Source organism: Rhododendron vialii, chromosome 1a, assembly GCF_030253575.1.
Source record: "Rhododendron vialii isolate Sample 1 chromosome 1a, ASM3025357v1".
Classification (NCBI taxonomy): Eukaryota; Viridiplantae; Streptophyta; class Magnoliopsida; order Ericales; family Ericaceae; genus Rhododendron; species Rhododendron vialii.
The window spans coordinates 39,147,739-39,160,859 of NC_080557.1; the positions used below are offsets into that span (position 1 = coordinate 39,147,739).

Here is a 13,121-nt window from a genome sequence, read left to right on the forward strand (position 1 = left end):
GATGGATGATCGTCACCGGATCTGCACTAAGATGCCACAAGATCGCCACTCCCACCGCAAGATCGCCACCGGATCTACATTAAGACACCTTCATCGCCGCCATTGGAGAGCTCAGGAAACCACCGCCCGAACAGAAGCCGACCAGGATCTCCATGCAAGAGCCAGAACCCAGGTCTAGAACTCTAGATTTGGGTTTCCAAAGCCCAAAAACGATGGGAAAAGTGGGAGATTTGCTCACCCACAGGGGAGCATCTCGACCATCTCACAGAGCCATGGTCTACTGTCCTTAGAAGTGTGGATCATAAGCAAAAAGAAATGTGTACTGCCCGAGGTACTCTGTGCAATTCTGTATTGTGCATAATGTACACTCCTAAGATTATATTTACATCAACTCAAAGGACAAAGAGTTGGTTACCTTTGACGAAAACAAGTACCTTGCGAATACAAATCTCTAGTTTAACTCCCACCAAAAGCATTGTTCTGAATGTTCCATTAATCTTTGTTATCTAAATCCAGGTCATTCGAACTGTGCAACCCTTGTATTCACAACCCAAACACAGTCTAAAAGTGATGGAATAGCTATCCAATTGGAGGATAAGGAACTCTTGGGACCAAAGGAAAGTGATTTCACAAACCATAATCCGGTCTCAGCTGTCTGTTTCATATATTTGTTCAGAAGGGCAACAGTCTGAATAATAGCAAACCTGACAAAACTGAACACAATTCAGATCGGCTGCATGAATACGTTTTCCCCATTGAACTCTGTCAAGGGTATTGTGTCCCCTCTAAAAAATCTAGGTCAGTCGGATTAGTATGGCAACCAAAAGCGACCTATATCATTTCCCCTGTTTAACCCAACAAAAATCTCATGCAAACCCAGTTCAACTATTTAACTATAAAAGATTTACTAGTTGTTTTAACTTTCTTGAATGGATGATTTATAGTTCCTCTCCATAAAAACATAGCATACAAAGCATTACAAAGTTCTAATGGCATTTCAAGAAGTATCACAAACTAGGAAGCTAACAAAAACGGGGAAAAATGTTCAATCCAGGAATAACTTTTCTCGGAATTTGCTCAAACTAAATTCCTCGGTAGAACAGCTCAAATAAAAGACTCCTTAGAAGATGCGAACCGGCTTCCCCATTGTACTCTTCAGATACAAGCACCTAACCTGATATCCAATTACGAGTAGAATATTGTTAGAGATAGTTCAAAGTTAATCTACGTTTAGAATTCAAGCTCTGCCTTAGAGTTGTACATTATGTTGTTGTTCTTGCTTGTACCAAAAAAAAAAAAAAGGCCAAGAAATCCAACTACCTACTTCAACTAAGAAAAAGAACTCCTTGACATCCATTCATAGATTCATTGCTAGCCAGTCAATCATGACAAGAATCATTAAAGAGCCTAATGCATTGGCAGAAATGGACCAGAACTATAGTATGTTACAAAAATAATGGTAATCAACTTTTTTGTTTCCTATTTGGGGAATTCTAAAAACTGCCGCCACTGTTTGAAATTTGAGACCAAAAAGGTGTACATGCTTGTTTCCAGTTTTCCGATTTCCTGCACAAGCACTGTACCAAAAAAACTAAAATGCTATGGAAATTACCATATGAACTACTACTGATCAGAATAGCTATTTCATGATTCTACCCAAAATTTCCTCCAAGCACAAAACTAGAAAACAAAAATGTTACCAAACAAGCCCTTGAGTGCACCACACAGAGAACTAGAGTCCCAGACATGAGCCACAGAGAAAGGCATTAAGTTTAATTAACTACCAACAAGGCAACAAGAATCACTATTATTCAAATAAATTATTTAAAAAAGTTATCTTCCCTTGTTTGGTTCTTTAAGAAAGAGAAGGGAAAACTTCAAAAACAAAAGCAACTTTCCCTCTAATTTCTCTTTAACTTTCTCCTTCATTTCCTTCTTAATCATTTTCCCTTCTTTTCCATTTCTTCCCCCAAGTTCCAAACAGAATGCAAATGTTTAGAAAGCAACGGACCACATAATTAAACACTAGTTTTCTACAAATCTAAGTGTTTAACGATGGAAGAATAATAGTTATCGGGATAGCCAAGCCAAGAAAAGGAATGACTAGAATAGCTAAATAGGCAAGATATGCAAGATAACACTATCCTACACGTAGAGAACAGTATGTGTGAGGAGGGAGGACAAACTCACATTTTGCCAGTTCTTCTTCAACAATGAAACAAGAAAGTTGACGCTCATTTGAACATTTTGAAAGATCTGCTTATCCTCCATACTGCAGTTGCCAACAGCAACTCCCATGCAGAGAACCTTCTTCAGTTGAAACTTCACTGTGGCCTTAGTCTCATTTACTTTGGACTCGAGAGACTCCTGGTGTGAGACAAGGGTGGGAAACTTCCCTGAATAGACAGAAGTGGTACCAGTCAGATACATGCAAAGACACAAGACGGAACTCGCACATACGAATCAAGCAACTGCAAAAATCAATAAATCCTTTCACAATTAAGCAAATAACAAAGTGGGTTTCTACGCCAACCCTACGATCAAACAGAAAATCAATTCCCTTCTACTGGGAGGCTGTGTTGGATCCAGTTCTTGTCCCATCAACTTAAAAAGCAAATAAAATTGCACCAATAGTGGAACACTCTTTGTACAACCAGCCTAGCCTCATAAATGCACCCACTCAGTACTGCTGCTAGGCCATTGGAAACCAAGTACAGCATTGGAAAATAAAATCTACTAATATGGGGAAAAAATGCCTAGGTAGTTCATACATCGGTAATAAGTGCCAGCACACAATAAAAGAAAGCTTAAACTTAGTACTGCCTAGCCTCATAAATGCACCCACTCAGTACTGCAGCTAGGCCATTGGAAACCAAGTTCAGCATCGGAAAATAAAACCTACTAACATGGGGAAAAAAAATGCCAAGGTAGTTCGTACATCGGTAATAAGTGCCAGCACACAATAAAAGAAAGCTTAAACTTAGTACTGCCTAGCCTCATAAATGCACCCACTCAGTACTGCAGCTAGGCCATTGGAAACCAAGTTCAGCAACGGAAAATAAAACCTACTAACATGGGGGAAAAAAATGCCTAGGTAGTTCATACATCGGTAATAAGTGCAAGCACACAATAAAAGACAGCTTAAACTTACACAATACACAAATATGTTTCTAAATCCGACCAGATTATGTAAAACCTGTGAGTCACTGAAAAGAGAGAATAAAAAAATAAAAGTGGAAAAAAATGGATACAGTGCTTGAAGACAAGAAAGTTAGCACTGCTTCTCCAATAAGCAACAGAGAGACTAGCACCATCCAGAAAACTGTTTTCAGATGCAGCAGTAAAAGAACAGAAAAGCAGAAAAAGAAATGTTGATGTCAAATAACAAGATAACAGAGTCAACAGACTATTCATTTTTGATTCGTAAAGCACACTTGCCTGCTTTGTTGAGACCAGGGCCTAGTAGTCGGGGAATCTGCTTGATAACAGCTTCTGATGCTAAGAAGGCATGGTATTTCTTAGCAAGTTTCTTGACCAGTTTCTTGTTCTTGTTAAGCTTTTTCAGCCCTTCCACATCCATATACTCCAAGCCTATCTTTTCAGCCTGCAATTCACGAAAAAATGATCAGCTCAAGATAAAGGACACTAGATCCTGACCCAGTTCTGAAACAACCATAAGCAGAAACATTCCTTCTTAGGATCCAAGTAATTGGCAACATTAGGCATATTGTTACAAATAAGAATGTGGGATACCAAGAATTGCAGCACTATGCTGTTTCTCTCACATGCAAAAAGGGAAGTTTCCAAGAAAAACATCCTTGCAAGTTTCCCCAGTTCTTTCGGGCTTGTTCGTTTTGGGTTTTGAAGGGGAGAGATAGATAGAGAAAATGTATTGAGGACTAGAGAAAAGTATTGAGGACCAGAGAAATGTATTGAGGACCAGAGAAATGTATTGAGGACCGTGCTCAGGGGCTTTAAAGCCCCCAAACGAACAAGCCCTTCATGATTTTGCACAGTTCCTTCCCCACCAGCGCGCAACAGTTAGCCAAAACAAATAAATGAAAAAATGGACAATCACCACCAAAAGATATGGTGAAGACATAATTCCACACCCCAAAAAGTACAAGTCCAGTCTCACTATGGCGTTTAAAATTAAACTTTTCCCAATTTGGTCATTAAACTAGTAGGGTTTTGTCAATTTGGTCTAGATGGCATGGAATGGGCGAAATGGCACCAACTAGAAGAGCCAAAGTTGATAAGTGAAAAACTACCAAAGGGGGAAAATTTAGTACTTAATTGGCCAAGGTAGGAAAGTTTCCTTGCCACGTGGAGTCTTTTGGTGGAAAGTGGACAGAAGTTGCCAACTGAACCAAATTGACAAAAATTAGGACGAAATTTTATAATTGAAGTTGAAGGGACAGTGAGGAATGGATGATCTTGAACATGATTAGTGTTGTTTTGCAGGTAATCGCGTGGAGATAACATTGCTCACTCTTCTCCATTGAAGAAGAGTTCAAACAAAAAAAGTCACTATTAAGAATGAGGAAATATAGATTCCATTCTAAAAAAATGTAAAAATTTGAAAGTCCTAGATTCATTACTTTGTCAATGTAGGATTACCTCTTCCACATGCTGAGCATCACCAAGCATGCAAACCTTCATTTTGGGACGAGGAATGTGAGGCAACTTAACGGAACCACTGAAACGCTTATCCTTCTGAGGATCATAGTTTTTCAGCCCAATCTGGAGCTCAATGGATTCAGTGAAGTTGCGCTTTTTCTCCTTGACATCCTTGCCAATCTGAGTGATTGCTTCCCTCAATGCATCACTTTGAAGCTTACTATACATTTTTAAAGAGAAAACAACTACATGGTTAGGAAGGATAAAAACGAGATTGCCATGAAAGCAAAAATCAAGACAGTTGCATTTCCAAAACATAGAAAGTGCAGTAGAGCACTCATGACTCATGAATGAACACTGCGTGACAATAAATAGCTATAAAGAAGTGCCAACTTTTGATTACCAAATCTGGTAAAATATGGAAAAGAATCTAGATTCATCTAGAGTTTAACACCAACCAACAAAATGCAAACATATTAGATATAGCCACCAGAGCAGTAAAGAACCTCAAAGAACTCCGAGACTACATGGCCAACAAATGCACTGACACAACAATGTTTTTCCAATTTCCAGCAAACCCAAATAGGCTGCTCGTATACCCCATAAACAACGTAATTCACAAATTAGGAAACTTAGAGCATTCTGCAGCCATGGAGATCCCAAACTACTTTGAAGGCTCATCTGGAGATCCCAAAATTTTTGGAGAACTTGTGTGGCAATTTGGCAGCCCTCAGGTTAACATCCAAAATCCCTCAACTCCAAACAAAGAGCCAAATCTATATTTCATTATTACCTGCTTAAATACTCATCTTTTTTTAGCATTAAGAGCATTTTCTACTCCAAAATCCAGTTGCAATTCACTCTTTTGGCTTCACATTTGACCTAGGAGCCTTCATGCCAATTGGCAACAGGGATTTGAGTTTGACATATGTTTTGCAGCTTCGTTGAAATTAGAAACGAGCCATTTGCTGCAGTGTAATTCCTTTGGATTTAGGATGTGTGTTAGAGCAGCTCTAACTAAGGAGCCAAACTCATTGCGGATCTCCAACGGAAATAAACGTCTCCCACCAGATTCATTAAAACAAGGTGGACCGAGACTTAACATCACAAAAAATTGCCGCCTAGAATCATCTTCAGATTCATATAAAAGGAATTCAACCCTCAATAAATCTAAAACCTTCAAGCCACCACGACAGCGGAGCAAACATTCTAAATCACGAAACAGGGGACACCATCCATAAGATCATAATTTCACATACCTCATGGCTGAAAAAAATTCCTTGCTTCGGCTTACACCCTGCAACCAAAACAGAAAAATCATCATCAAACATTGAATAAGAGTTTAAGCTTCAACATCTTCCGACCATAGTCCAACTGTAAAGTCAAGTTTCCATTTACCACCAATAACACTCGTTTATATTATTAGAAAACCGAAAATTATCAAACAGAAAAAGCAAAATAAAACTTCATTTCTGTTAGTTTTCGTCAGATTTCCTCAGCATCTGCTAGCTTAATACACAGATCCAAATGAAAATTTCTAGTGACACGAGGTTTAGAGAGAGAGAGAGAGAGAGCGAGAGAGAGAGACTGCACCTGAGGAGAAAACCCTGGATTAGGGTTTGTGATGGCCGATGAGTTAGAAGAGAGAGAGAGAGAGAGAGAGAGAGTACACTGTTCGGTTTGAGCTAAATAACTTCCAACGGCGCGAACCCTAAACACGTGATAATTTCTCCCCTACGCGTGATCCAACACTTACTGGGCCTCCGTAAAAGTTTGATTGGGCCTGTAGTAATAACTAGGGCCCAGATCTGATTCGTCTAGGGGGTATTTTTTTTTTTTTCCCTTTTATCAAAAAGAAAAAAAAGCTCAGGCAGGTCTCTTGATAGTTCAAGAAAAAAATTCATACTTTTCATTTAAATAAAAATTTTATTGTTTATCTGAACTTTTTTTTTTGGGTGTTTACACAACTCGCGCTAGAAATATACATGTGGAATTTGCCATTACAATAATACTAATAGAATTCACCATGGCACATAGGGAGCCACATGATAGGTGAACAAGTCGGTATATAAAACAACCATTACATGTGCTTATGAAAAAGTGTAAATACATATAAACCGAAGTAAGATCGTATAATGTTTGGTTGAACATTTTAGAGCAAATGTTAGGTATAACGGTGATATTACGTGATAGTATCATCAATCAATGAGAAATCTCGTCATTTACAGTAATGAATGTGGTTGTTTTAGTAGGAGACGAGAAGTGTTCAACTAATCTTATTTGCAGTATTTCAATGGCGCATCACTATTGGACTCAGTACTCATTTATGTGTTGGAATCTTTGGTTATGAAGAGAAAGGACAAAAAGGAAAGAATAGACAAAGAAAATACAAAACAGAAAGGCAAGTTTAGTATTTATTGTTTGGTTAAAAAATTGAGGGAAAAAATGTCAAATAGTTTTCGAAAAAACTACCCTCAGCAAACTGCAAATACAAAGATTCATAACATAGCCTACTAAAGCTAATAGCTAGGACTCTTGTTGTAAGTAAATTATGAATAGTTCTGATTATACAAGTGACTCGAAAACAAGCAACTCAAGCACATGTTCATAATCAGAACAAAGGAAAATGATACAAAGAAAGAGAGTAAAGCAAGACTTGGAGTGCCGTTAAAAAAAAAAAAAAAAAAAGCAAGACTCGGAGAAAAAAGATTTAGAATAAGCGCGTCTGGATCTTGGGTGCGCGGAGGGATTTATAATGGAGAATAAAAGCATCGGGGAAAGGTATTCAAACATATCCGTTAACAAAAGTTTGTATATTCTTCCCTTGCTTCTTTTTTTTTTTTTGCCGCCTCTGTAAATCCGAGATCAAACACAGCCTGAGTGCTGAATTTTGAACCTAAAAATCCAATCAAAGCTTCTTCTAAACTAGGATATGTGAAAACAGTAAATGCATAATCAAGAAAGAAAATTTTAAGCGCCATAAAATTAACACGCAGAGTATTCTGCTGAGAGTAAGAACTTTAGCAATTGAGTCTACATCGGATCCATTGTTCACTGCTGTCGATTCTGCTAGACCCATAAAAAATACAAACCAAGCTTGAAGAGTAAGAACTTTAGCAATTGAGTCTACATCGGATCCATTGTTCACAGCTGTCGATTCTGCTAGACCCACAAAAAATACAAACCAAGCTTGAAAAATCCGACAATATAAATGATATGAACCACAACGGTCAGATTGCTCCAATAAAGGACTACTTATTCAAGGATCAAAAAGAAATGTTCAATGTTCCATTTTTCACTCCAGGGAGACAAGAAAAAATAGATTGGCAACTCATTCAACTGGCCTCTGTCCCAGAACTGGAATATCCTCGTACCGCTTCTGCATTATACAGTTTATAAAAATCAGTCAGAAATATAAGTAGACAACAAGTATGGACAGTTGAAACAGCAGCAAGCATGATAAAGAAGGGCAACAGATTCAACTATTGGCCGGAATAATTAAGGAGTAAGCATTCTGTATACATTGGCCCCACGTGCACAGTCACGCACAGCAATAAGATTAGAAACCAGTCCTATAGAATCCTGTATAGTGTGTATGAAAACCAATGAATAGATATACTGCTATCAGCTATGTAGTTTTGGGCATCATTTTCTCTCCCTGATCACTTCAATGTTCCAAGATCAAAGTGAACACAGACCCACTTGACCAAAGTGAGTTGTCATATCTGTCATGAATTTCGTTAGTTGTGTTGATTGTGGAGTTCTAAATCCTAATGTATCAAAGGAGCTAAATTTGCAAATAAATTCAAGTTTCTTTATTGATGATGTTCACAAATTATAATTCTATTCGCATAGCAATGTTTACAATTTGGATGTCACATACACTTTGGCACTAACATGGAGACCTAAAATTATACAGGTCTTGGGTTTTAAGAAGTGAGATGAAATTTGACATTGGATATGATAGGAAAGAGTCTGCGTCCATTACAATAAGGTAAAGAAAACAAGAATGTGAATCGCGCAGAGTCTTGTATGCTTTCTAGTAAATTAAGTTTAGGCTTTAGAGCGACATCAATAACAAGGTTCTTTCATACTATTTCTTTCGTCTGTAGGATATGGAGGGCAAGCTTGTCAATTCCAAATATTCAGTTTGCAAAACTAACCAAAAGTTCATCAATCAAATGCGCACTACATACTGAGTTTGTATGCAGTCAATCAAAACCTTCTTGGCCGAGTAACACAAAAACACAACCAGCTAGTTACAGAAATTGATGCTTCAAAAACAAAATATGAAATATAAGAAAAGATTGTCCAATGATGAAGGGAACAAAGTTGTTGTGCATCATGACAAACAAGCTAGATTTATTGACAACTATTTTACCTTAGATCCGTGGAGATTAAAAAAAAAAAAAGAAGTCATACAACAATGTTCCTTATCAAGGAAATTTTATTTTGTAGCCAAACGGCACTTACAAGGATCCCAACAAAATATAGCGGAAAAATAATCTTCGCCATGTAATACACAAAATCACAACCAGCTAGTTGATAGAAATCGATTCTTAGGACACACTAGGCTATAAGACAAGATTTGTGTTCCAAAATCAATTCTTACAACCTAGACACAAGCTTCATGCTCTCTTAACACATACTTCATCAAAAACCAATGCTTCAAAACAAACGGAAAAATGGTTTAAGCCTTGTGTCAGTCAAGAGAAGAAGGAAAAATTAGTTAGGCTCTAACCAAAGAAAAAGAACCTGTACGGTGGTTGAAATTCATCACCTACTAGCTTCCAAGTTACCAACGAACTACATAGCATGAATATGCATGGCAGGGGAGACAGACATGGATACTGGACACCACAATTATAAAAAAATGGAGACACGAACACAGTAATTTTACACCACTTAAAAGTCATACCACGACAAAGATACAAATCAAATCTTCATCTAAAGTTTGTATTAATACACATCAGAGATTCAAACAGGGGCTGAATAGCTGGCCAGTTTCCCATCCAAGAAAATTAGTTGTAACAAATCATGCACGTCTGGTCTTTAGCATATGACAGTAGTACCACAACAGAACGGTGATTATATCATAGAACTATTTCAGTTAAAAGAAATGAAATCAATATGCACCAGAACAAATACAAACTAAATCGTGGTATGATTATAATGGAAATACCCCAACGTTGTTGTACTCCCAGAGCTTGTGAACTCCATAATCCACTGCCTGCATAAACACATAAATTGAACACTTCATCGGAAACGATTCGAATAAGTCAAACTCCGACCAATCTAGTCATCAAAGCACAACTTCTCATTTTTTTTTGGTAAAGAAGATCATCAAAAACACAACTTATTAACCCTACATGAGCAAATCCAATCAAATTTCCCAATGTCTGTCACGCTTGGTGATGTAAATCCTAGGTTATAATACTTGCTTCACGTAAAAGTCTATGTGTCTAGCGTTCTTGTTTTCCGTTCTTGATAATTCTTTGCGCGTTGGTTTGGCCGAATTCTCAACAATGTCTACTGGTACGATATAACCCTACACGTCTATCTGAGGCTCAATTATACATCTCAACAACCAAAATGTTAGGATGATGTCGAAATTCAGATCCAAATAAAATTCAGCAAAACCGATCTCAGAACCAACTTCGTGAGTATTACTCATCTCTAGATATGTGTAAGTAAACGAATATATATATATATATATATATATATATATATATATATAGGCAAATTAAAAAGGAGTGAACGAGAGATGAGATTTGAAAGCTAACCCGTTCTCCGGCGAAAGCGCCAGCGATGACGAATGTGGCGTAGACGGAGGTACGGCGCATAAGGACCTTGTATAGACCTTCGAATAGTCCTCCGCTTCGTATCGCTGTCAAATTCATCGTCTCTCTCTCTCTCTCTCTCCTGTGTTGAGGTTTGTCGAATGCGCGATGGAGATTACTAATCGCCCCCCTCCGTGTCAGGCCCCCCTCCTGACACGGCTCCCCTTTTCCCCTTTTACCCCTACCCCTCTCTCTCTCTCTCTCACTGCACGCCCTTTCTCTCTTTCTCTCTTTTTTTGTAAAATTTTAAATACTAATAATTTTTTTCAAGTATTTTTTTAATAAATTATATATTTTTAAAATCTACTCAACGAAATCTATCAAACGAGCCTAATATTGATAGTGTAATAATGTAAAACGAAAAAATTATATTTTTGTGGTAGTTTAATATTAAGGGGACGTTCGGCTAAATAAGCCACTTGGCTTATTTTTTTGTATTTATTCAAATTTTTTTTGCATTTGTTAGTTTTTAGTCAATTTTTTAAGAATTATTGCTTCGTCATGATGAGAGGAATCTAAAACAAAAAATTTGCTTCCAACCATCGGCACCAGAGGATCATTGGATGGATTTTATAACGTTGGGACTTGTCCGCATCAAGGTACAACATTGTACTACATACATTCAATATGATTGGCTTCGAGTTGTCTCACTCACTTGCCGTTGAGCTCCCATCCAGTTCCATTCGCAGCGCGCAAACATATAGCTATTGGCCATGTTAATGGAAATCACTTCGTGCAAGTTTTCCTATACCATCATTATCCTCCTGTACCACCCATTTTCATATGGTGGAGGCGAAATGCATCAAATGAAGCACACAGATGGACTCATCCTTATGAAGCACGCCTCCAATTGTGGTATGAAGTAATGGGGATAGAACCGCCGGGACGAAAAAAAAAAAAACAAAGGACAAAAAATAAAAATAAAGAGATATTATACTGGGCCCAAAAAAATCATTTAATTTAAACACGTTATTTCATATTCAATATTTGACTTGTTTGATAGGTTTCGTTGAGTAGATTTCAAAAATATAAAATTTATTTTAAAAAAATATGTGATTTCAACATCTTTAGACAATTTATATATTAAAAAATATAGTTAAAAAATTAAGTATTTCAAATTTCAATCCTTTTGAACCGGTGGAAAGATGTTAATTTTCTGATCATTTTATCCTAAATGGTCATAATTAAATTTTGACTCTACGATCTCGTTGATTAACCCTAAGAGATATTTGATTCAAACGGATTGAAATTTAGGACACTCAATTTTTCAACCTCTTTAGACAGTCTAAACTACCAAAAAATATAATTTTCCCGTTTTACATTATTTCACCATCAATATTAGGCTCGTTTGATAGATTTCGTTGAGTAAATTTTAAAAATATAAAATTTATTTTAAAAAAATACGTGAAAAAAAAGTTATTAACATTTAAAATTTTATAATAAAAAATAAAATAAAAGAGAGAGAGCTTGGAGGACCAGGGGTAAAATGGAAAATTAAAGGGGACCGTGTCAGGGGGGGCCTGACACGGGGGGGTGCGATTAACACATCTCATGCGCGATCGCAGATCAGTTCAGGTCCCCAGGAGAGGAAAGCGAACCGGTTTAAACCGGGTTTTTCCGGTTCAGTGAGGTACTGTATATAAATTAAAAAATGATACACACACAACCGTTGTGTTGATTGTGAACCTAATTCTGGCCTTCCAGATGTGTTTGAATGGTCTAGATTTAAAAAAAAAACTCTTTTGGGAAAAGTTTAACTTTTGATATAAATTATTCTCTCCGTCACATAATGTTTATCCGGTCTGCAAAACAAGAATGTAAAAATAGTACAATTTTTTAAAGAAAAATTTAAATTTTTTTCAACAATTCACTAGATATCGATGAATTTTTTTAATTTATAAAAAAAGATTGAATTTTTTCTCGAAAGAAGTGCATTATTTTTTAGCCTTCGTTTTACGGACTATACAAACATTTTGAGACCAAAGTAGAAGTATAAATTATTGTTCTTTCTATTTTCAGTCCACACGTGTCATTTGTCAATTTAGGTTCGTATCAACATGAAAAGTGTTACATGTGACGTTTGAGATATTGCAAAATTCATGCAAATTGGTGGGTTAGAAGTAAGGGTGTAAACGAGCCGAATCAAACCGAATATCGGCATGTTCGAGCTCGGCGCGATTAGAATTCGTTTGGCTCGAGCTCGGCTCGAGTTCGAATCGAGCCGAAAAAGTTCAGCTCGAGTTCGGCTCGACAAACATGTACAAAGCTCGAGTTCTGCTCGTTAGTATTCGATCTGGAATAAACGAGTTGGTTTGGCTCGAATTCGTCAACTTTTTGGCCTTGATATTAAAAATTGGCTAAACGAGCCGAGTCGAACCGAATATTGGCATATTCGAGCTGAGCCAAGTAGAATCTATATATTTCGAGTAGAGACAAACCTGTTCGCAAAACCTATATATTGGTATGTTCGAGCTGAGCCGAGCCGAATCTATATATTTCGAGCCAAGACGAACCTGTTCGAGCCGAGCCCTGCTAGGTTCGAGCTCGGCTCATTTATCAAACAAGTCGAAAAATTGAGCTCGAGCTCGGCTCGTTTATCCTTAGAACCAAGCCAAACGAACCATTACCGAGTCGAACTCGCGAGTTGCTCAGCTCATTTAC

General features: G+C 37.3%; 2 protein-coding genes across 3 annotated transcripts; both read right to left on the bottom strand.

Moving 5' to 3' along the window:
- Positions 1-911: 911 nt before the first annotated feature.
- On the bottom strand, positions 912-6,333 carry LOC131328452 (large ribosomal subunit protein uL1-like). Its single transcript, XM_058361417.1, has 6 exons — positions 6,214-6,333; positions 5,880-5,917; positions 4,621-4,840; positions 3,439-3,604; positions 2,191-2,396; positions 912-1,174 (listed from the first exon to the last, which is right to left on the bottom strand). The coding sequence occupies exons 2-6, from the start codon at positions 5,882-5,884 to the stop codon at positions 1,121-1,123; spliced, it is 651 nt and encodes a 216-aa protein (XP_058217400.1). The 5' UTR covers positions 5,885-5,917; positions 6,214-6,333; the 3' UTR covers positions 912-1,120.
- Positions 6,334-7,602: 1,269 nt separating this feature from the next.
- Positions 7,603-10,561, bottom strand: LOC131328515 (cytochrome b-c1 complex subunit 9, mitochondrial-like). Of its 2 annotated transcripts, XR_009200499.1 has the most exons (4): positions 10,404-10,561; positions 9,803-9,850; positions 7,825-7,999; positions 7,603-7,731 (listed from the first exon to the last, which is right to left on the bottom strand). XR_009200499.1 is itself a non-coding variant. In XM_058361477.1 (3 exons), exons 1-3 carry the CDS (start codon positions 10,518-10,520, stop codon positions 7,952-7,954), a joined length of 213 nt encoding a protein of 70 aa, XP_058217460.1. In that variant the 5' UTR covers positions 10,521-10,561; the 3' UTR covers positions 7,603-7,951. The 2 variants fall into 2 exon arrangements, 1 of the variants encoding a protein (XP_058217460.1); XM_058361477.1 differs by having other exon boundaries at positions 7,603-7,999.
- Positions 10,562-13,121: the final 2,560 nt, after the last annotated feature.